General features: G+C 48.4%; 1 protein-coding gene across 1 annotated transcript; it reads right to left on the reverse strand.

Annotated features, from left to right (window-relative positions):
- Positions 1-2406: 2406 nt before the first annotated feature.
- On the reverse strand, positions 2407-8018 carry Spag7 (sperm associated antigen 7). The gene is made up of 7 exons (XM_070001668.1): positions 7828-8018; positions 4960-5027; positions 4363-4451; positions 4140-4224; positions 3193-3282; positions 2944-3100; positions 2407-2815 (listed from the first exon to the last, which is right to left on the reverse strand). Exons 1-7 carry the CDS (start codon positions 7910-7912, stop codon positions 2706-2708), a joined length of 684 nt encoding a protein of 227 aa, XP_069857769.1. The 5' UTR covers positions 7913-8018; the 3' UTR covers positions 2407-2705.
- Positions 8019-8062: the final 44 nt, after the last annotated feature.

The raw sequence follows: 8062 nt of genomic DNA on the forward strand, positions 1-8062 counted from the left end.
CTTTTGCTTATGTGGTGCTGAGGAATCGAACCCAGGGCCTTATGCATTCAAGGCAAGCGTTCTACCATTGAGCCGCCTTCCCAGCCCTAGAAGTATTCTTGATATTTGATATATATTAACCCATATAATCTTAGGAACAGTCCTGTCACAGTTACCTTTGTGTGTATGTGTGTACCTGTACTGGGGCTTGAACTTTAGTCCTAGGTACTATCCCTTGGCAGTAAGTTGGAGATAAGAGTCTCATTGACTTTTCTCCCTTGGCTGACTTTGAACCTCTGTCCTAAGTAGATAGGGCTATAGGTTTATAGGTGTGAGCCACCAGTGCCTGGTTCAGTTATTATTTTTACAGGTAGACACTGAGGCACAAAGTTAGAAACACACACCTCCAACTTAATCAGCTAGAGGCTTGGTGCAGCAGTATTATGTCAGCCTCACAATCATAAGGTCCTGAGTTCAAACCTCTCTGCCATCAAAAACAACAAGAAAAAAGACAAAACTCTCATGCAATATATATTTAAGCAAGGTCTGGTAGCTTACATCTGTAATCCAAGGTACTTGGAAGGCAGAAACTACAGTTTTAGGCCAGCCTAGATATAAAAGTTTGAGATTCCACTGGGTGCTGGTGGCTCGCTCACACCTGTAATCCTAACTACTCAGGAGGCTGGGATCTAAGGATCATGCTTCAAAGCCAGCCTGGTCAGGAAAAGCCATGAAACTCTTATCTCTAATTAACCACTAGAACACCGGAAGTGGTGCTGTGGCTCAAGCAGTAGAGTGCTCTCCTGGAGCTGAAGAGCGCAGGGACAGCACCCAAGCCTAGAGTTCAAGCCCCACGACCGACAAAAAAAGAAAAAAAGTTTGAGATTCCATCTTATTCAGTGACTGAGGTTATGTCAGTTCAGGGGAAGCACAATAGCTGGGTGAAATGGCACATGCCTGTCATCTCTAGTGACATGGAGAAAGAAGTAAAATAGTAGGATCACAGTCTACACTGGCTTTGTCATAACAATGAGAGATATTACTTGAAAAAAACTAAGGTAAATTGGGTGCCAATGGCTCATGCCTATAATCTTAGCTACTCAGGAAGCTGAGATCTGAGGAACATGGTTTGAAGCCCAAGCAAGAAAGTCTATGAGATCCTTATCTCTAATTAACCACAAAATGCCAAAATGGAGACGTGGCTCAAGTGGGAGAGTGCTAGCCTTGAGCAAAAAACTCAGGGAGAGTACCCAGGTGCAGAGTTCATAACTGGAAAAACACTACAAAATCCCCAAGGCAAAAAAGGGCTGGAAGCATGACTCAAGTGGTAGAGCTCCTGCTTTGCAAGTGCAAGGCCTGACTTTGGACCTCAGTATCCTGCCAGGTGCTGGTGGCTCACACTCATAAGCCTAGCTACTCATGAGGCTAAGATCTGAGGATCGAGGTTTAAAGCCAGCCCGGGCAGGAAAGTCCGTGAGACTCATCTCCAATTAACCACCAGAAAACTGGAAGTGGTGCTGTGGCTCAAGTGGTAGAGTGCTTGCCTTGAGCTGAAGAGCTGAGGGACAGCACTCAGGCTCCCAGTTCAATTCCCACAACCAAAAACGACAAAAAAAAAAAAAAAAAAAAAGCCAGACATAGTGGTGCAAGCCTGCAATCCTAGCATTTAGGAGACAGAGGCAGAAGGATCAAGAGTTTGAGGCCAGCCTGAGCTACACAGTGAGACCATTTAAAAAAATTAAGTACTGGGGGAGCTGGGAAGGTGGTTCAGTGGTAGAGTGCTTGCCTTGCATGCATGAAGCCCTGGGTTCAATTCCTCAGCACCACATAAGTGGAAAAAAGCTATAAGTGGCTCTGTGGCTCAAGTTGGTAGAGTGCTAGCCTTGAGCTGAAGAGCTGAGGCACAGCACCTAGCCCCAGAGTTCAGGCCCCACGACCAGCAAAAAAAAAAGAAAAAAGAAAAAAAGAAATTAAGTGCTGGGGATGTAGCTCCGTGGTAAAGCACCTGCCTATCACACACAAGACTGGTTTCATTCATGAACCATCAGTACAACAAAAGAATACATCCCGAAAGTCCGACGACAGTGCCAATAACTGGCCATGTTTAGCTTACACAATCAGCAATTTTATACTGTTCAACCTAAAATTATTCTCTTTTTTTTTTGGGTCCGGTCATGGGGCCTGAACTCTGGGCCTGGGCGTTGTCCCTCAGCTCTTCAGCTCAAGGCTAGCGCTCTCCCACTTGAACCACAGCACCACTTCCGGCTTTTTTTCTTTTTGCTTATGTGGTGCTGGAGAATGGAACCCAGGGCCTCAGGCATGCAAGGCAAGCGCTCCACCACTGAGCCACCTTCCCAGCTCCCCTAAAATTATTCTCTTCCCTGCCAGTGGCACTAAAACCTATTTTTCTATATACAAACCAGTACATTGAGTCAAACAGTGTTTATTGAATGTAAAGTAATCCCAGCCCCATGGGAAAGTGTTCCAAGAAGAACAGAATAATACAGATTAAATACCCACCTGCACATTCACACTCTTCCACTCAAACACACACACACATCACATACACAGCGAAACAAATCAAACCCCTGTGTCCTCCAGCCTGAGTGCTGGCTGGCAGGAGGTGACTCAGAGGCGGGGCTCCAGGGTGGGTCCTAATAGCAGCAGACTTGTCCTTTCCCATCCCCTATCCTGCTCCAGAGGCCAAGGGGAGCTGAGTTGGACGTCTAGGAAGAAGTTGGCAACTCTTCCCCACTCTGCCGCAGACGTTTCTTGGCTCGGATCTCATTCATGGCCTCTTCGATGGAGCGTGTGTCCCTCTTGTTGGCCACTGGCACTGGGGGGTGGGGGAGGGGGGACACAAAAGGGAGGGAGGGCAGGACCTCAGCTCCCCCTCCTCCATCCTATGCTCTCCTCCCCAAGCATCCCCCCAACTGGCGCCCCCCAACCCCTGCCATGGCTCACCACAGCCATAGGTCTTGTTGGCCTGTAGCATGTGGGCTGCATCCTTGGCCGCTCCCTTGCCAATGAGATGGCTGTACTTGTCTTTGTAGTCACTGGCTGGGCTCACTTCCACAGGTCCCTGCAGAGCTGCCTCTTCCTCCTGCTGCTGGACCAGCTCCTAGGGTCACAGAAGTAGAGTATTGGTACCCAGGGGCCTGATCCTGACCAAGGTGATGGTAGTGGCTCCAGGGATTGCCAGGTAAAGCTCACCTTCAGCTTCCGCTTCTCCTCAGCCTTCTGGGGGTCCCATTCTTCCCCATGACGGTAGGAGTCCAACTCTTCATCGGAGGGTGCAAACTCCTGGGGAAGAAGTGAATCAGGGGCCCATTTAAATGTTTAATCTTGTTTTGTGTGTGCTATTACTGGGGCATGAATGCCTGGGCATTCTCCCTTAGCTTGTATGTATGTGCATGTGTATGTACGAGTGCTGGTCTTGAGGCTTGAACTCAGAGCTGTCTGTTAGATTTTTTATTTTTTCTGGTCAGTAATAGAACTTGAACTTAGAGCCTGGGTGCTGTCCCTGAACTTTTCTGCTCAAGGCTAGCGCTCTTACCACTTTAAGCCTCAGCTCCACTTCCAGTTTTTTTGGTAGTTATTTGGACGTAAGTCTAATGGACTTTCCTGTCCACACTGGCTTGGAACTGTCATCCTCAGCTCTCAGCCTTCTGAGTAGCTAGGATTACAGGCATGAACCACCAGCACCTGGTACCATGAGCTTTTTTGCTGAAGACTAGCACTTTACCATTTGGGCCACAGCTTCACTTCTAGATTTGTAGTGGTTAATTGTAGGTCAGAGTATCAGACTTTCCTGCCAGGGCTGGCTTTGAACCATGATCCTCAGCTTCCTATGAAACTAGGATTACAGTGCCACCACTGCTCAGCTTTCACTTAGCTTTAACATTCAAGGTCGGCACTCTACCACTTTAAGCCACTCCTCCACTTCCAGCGTTTTGGTGGTTAACTGGAGATAAAGAGTTTCCTGGACTTTCCTGCCCAGGCTGGCTTTGAACCTTAATTCTTGGATCTCAGCTTTCAGATTAGCTTGGATTACAGGTGTGAGCCACTAGTGCCTAGCTAAGTGTTTAATCTTAACCATCTCCCATGGTGGAGGACAGACTGAAAAGGAAAGAGGGAAGTGAGGAACAGAGGCCTTTCACCTTTTTGAAGATCATGACATAGCGACAGTCATCGTCTTCCCCAAAGGAGAAGGATGTCAGGCCAGCAACTTCTACCACATCGTGTCTGGTAAGGAAGGTAGAAGAGAAAAAAAATGTATTGGGTTATAAAGGGGCCCCGTCTCTTCTTGTGAGGGCTTCTCCAAATGGCCCTTTCATATCCCCAGCTGCCCACCTCTTGACTCCCCCAGCAAGAGACACTCACAGTATGCTCCTCTCTATCTTGTTCATAGGCTGAAACTTTTTCTTGATCTGCCCACTGTCTTGGATGAAATCTGACACCTCTTTCTCCATCTTGGAAGAAAGGAAAGAAGATGTGAGATGATGGTTCTGTACAATTATTCCTTTCCCCAACAGGACTAACAACCTGTCTATACCTCCCTACACTTTCTTCAGCTTCCATATCACTGGCTCTTAGGTTGTATCTCTCTTGAAATATTAAAGTTTTTTTTTTTTGTTTGTTTTTTCTGTGCCAGTATTGGGGCTTGAATACAAAGCCTGAGCACTATCCTTCAGCTTTTTCACTCATGGCTGGTGTGCTACCACTTCAGCCACAGTTCTACTTCTGGCTTTTTAGTGGTTAATAGGAGGTAAGAGTCCACTAACTTTCCTGCCCTAGCTGGCTTTGAACCAGCTTGCTTGTGAGCCTCAGATCTCAGCCTCCTGAGTAGCTAGGATTACAGATATAAGCCACTGGCACTCAGCAATTAAGACATTTTCAATACAACTGAGTCTTCAACCTTCTAACTCTAACTTATTGGAAGTCCTTCTAGAAGCTGCCTTTGATCTCTCCCGTTCTCACCCTTTTACGAAATTCCACTTTCTGTTGTTTGTCTTGTTCTTGTAGTTTCTTCAGGCGGGCAGCCTGCTCTGGGGATGAGAAATGGCAGCATTAGGCCTGGACTAGAAGCATGTGAGAATAGTTTGTTAGGCTTCAAAGGAAACATGCTGTCCACCGCTCACGCCTGTAATCCTAGCAACTCAGGAGGCTGAGATGGGAGGATCACAGTTCAAAGCCATCCCAGGCAGGAAAGTCCATGAGACTCTTACCTCCAATAAACCACTTAGAAAACCGGAAGTGCCATTGATGCTCAAGTGGTAGAGAGCACTAGCCTCAAGCTGAAGAGCTGAGGGACAGCACCCAGGCCCAGAGTTCAAGCCCCCTACCCCCAACCCACCCCCACCAAAAAAGAATTACTGTTTATTTGTGAGGCATTTACTGATATTTATCACATGCCTGGTACTGGGGTAGGCCCTGAAGTACCAAGATGATCAAACATACTTTTGCCCCTCATGAACTCAGTTTAAGAGTGACAAAGATCATAATTATGTATAACTCTACTTAGCAACCTCACTGGGAAACCAATTAATATTTACTTAATCCTCATAACAGATGACGAACTATAAGGCACATGGGGAACTATAAGGCACATGGGGCCGTAAGGAGACTAAGCCTCTGGCCTGAGGATCATCATCTCCATCATTTCATTGTGTTGGGAAAGGAGAAACTATTTAGTTTCCTGTATTTTGTAATACCCTCCACTTCCTACTTCTACAACCAGAATGAAGCTGAAAGAAATGTTTTATCTCATATCCTTCTACTTTTGGGGGTATAGGTGTCCAACCCTAGTTGGAAATAAATTCACCTTGGAATCTTTATTCAACTCTCCTCTTCCCCTTTCTCAGATCCTGCCTCCTTGACATCAGGGTTTTGTCTTTTTGTTTTGGTGCATGGGATTGCTTTTCCTCTTGCAAACACTGACAGTCACCGTGTGTCAGAGTTACTTCTTCCTCTAGACCACAAGACTTCAGCTTAGCATATGCTAAGAACAAGATACTGTTAACTTTTTGTTTCTCTCCCCTATCTGGCTATGAGCTTCTGAAGGGCAAGAACCCTTGCTTATATCCAGTCTTGTTATCTTCCGGGGCCTCAGGAACTGACAGCCTAGAACCTTAGCATTTCCAATCTTGGCCAGTGATGATTTTCTAGTTAGTTTTCCAGTCTTCCTTGTGCCTGGTGAGGTGGCACAGGATGATGGCATAAGGTCGTTAAGAACATAGTGCTGAGTGGCTCACGCCTGTAACCCTAGCTACTCAGGACGCTGAGATCTGAGGATCTCGGTTCAAAGCCTGGGTTCAAAGCCATCCCAGACAGGAAAGTCCATGAGACTCTTATCTCCAATAAACCACTCAGAAAACCAGAAGTGGTGCTGATGCTCAAGTGATAGAGTACTAGCCTTGAGCTGAAGAGCTGAGGGACAGCACCCAGGCCCAGAGTTCAAGCTCCACAACCAAGAAAAAAAAAAAGAACACAGTGCTTAAAAGTCACACATGGTGGAAGTGGCACTGTGGCTCAAGTGGTAGAGCTGAAGAGTGCAGGGACAGCGCCTAAGCCTAGCGTTCAAGCCCCACGTGGGACCAAAAAAAAAAAAAGTCACACGTGGGTATGAAGCTGCCACTTACTAACCCTGTGAGACCGCACACAAGTGAGTGAACTGAACTTCCTAATCAACTGCTTCTAGAGAGTCATTTGTACCCCCAAGTTAATTTCAACTTCCGGGTTACTGTAATTGTTCCCTCTTTCCTCAAGAGCTTTCAGATTCACTTCTCTGCCTATAATTTTTTGCTCCTCTTTCTCATTTACAGTAGAATTATCTATTCTTCAGACCTCACTCACTGCAAATACACTCGGAGCACTTATTGTTATCACACTTGTGTATTTCATCACTGAGGATCTCAGACTCAGGATGGTAGTCTCCTTCAGGGGCGCCCCTTCCCCTAGCAAGCGTTCAGTAAATAAAGAGGTTATTTAGATAATCCAGCAACTCTTGAACACCTTTAAGGCATCCTGCCTGCCCTGACTCCCTGTACAGGGTTTGTCTGCAGACACGGCAACAGGACTAGGATCTGGGTATCTCCACGGCAGGCATTCGGCTAGGCTTCTTCATTTGCCAAAGGAAACCTCCACCTCCCTGCCAGGCCGTACCCAACTCTGGCCGCCTTTCCCGAGCCCGCCCGGTAGGAAGCCACTCAAAAAAGCACAGGCCGGGACCACAACCATCAGCCCGGCAGCATGCTCATCCCTCCAATAAACACCATGATCTGCTGAAGCAGCTTGGAAATGTAAGGCTAACATTGGGAAAAAGTACTGGTAGAGGCAGGCATAGGGACTGGGTCAAATCTAGAAGGGGCACAAAGACCCGGAAGACTCAAGCTACTAAACGGAGGTACAAGGGTGCTGGTCCAACACTTAGGAAGTGATGCTTTAAGTTAAGAGAGCCAATAGCGACCTCAGGCGAAAAGATTGTGTGTGGGCGTGTCCCGGACCTGAGCAAGCAGCAGTAGGCGGGGCCTGAGCACACCGTTCTCCAATGGGAAGGCGGGACAAGCGGAGACGGACGGGCCCGGCAGCTAATGGCAAACAAGGACTACGGAAGGCTGCGCTAGGAGAGAAGAGGCAGGAGGCCGGAGCTGGGCTTCCGGCAGCCAATCACTGCCCGCCGAGGGCGGCGGCCGGGCGAGCCGGCAGCTCTATTAGGGACGCGGAGGGTCTCCGCAGGGGCCTGTGAGGGTCTTTCACGGCTCTGGCGGCGGCATCGTCCGAAGGGGGGTGCAACTGCGGTCCCAAGAACCGAGGGAAGAAAGGTGGTCGTGGATTTGGGGTCCTCACCTCGGGCCTTGCGTCGAGTCTCCTGGTCCCCGAGGCTGGGTGGCTTCTCCATGGAGCTCAGGATGGAGCCCAGTAGGTCCGCCATCTTGGAAGTGACTGAGAAGGGGCGGTGCGTCTTAAAGGGGAGGGGCAATTGCCTTTAAGGCCGGAAACACGTCGGAGGCGGAAGGCCTCGCGCCGCCCTGCGCCGGCGGGGCCCCCTTCCCCCCTCCCCGCCGCCCCGCTCCCAGCAGAC

Source organism: Dipodomys merriami, unplaced genomic scaffold, assembly GCF_024711535.1.
Source record: "Dipodomys merriami isolate MVZ:Mamm:240054 unplaced genomic scaffold, mDipMer1.0.p SCAF_59, whole genome shotgun sequence".
NCBI classification, from domain to species: domain Eukaryota; kingdom Metazoa; phylum Chordata; class Mammalia; order Rodentia; family Heteromyidae; genus Dipodomys; species Dipodomys merriami.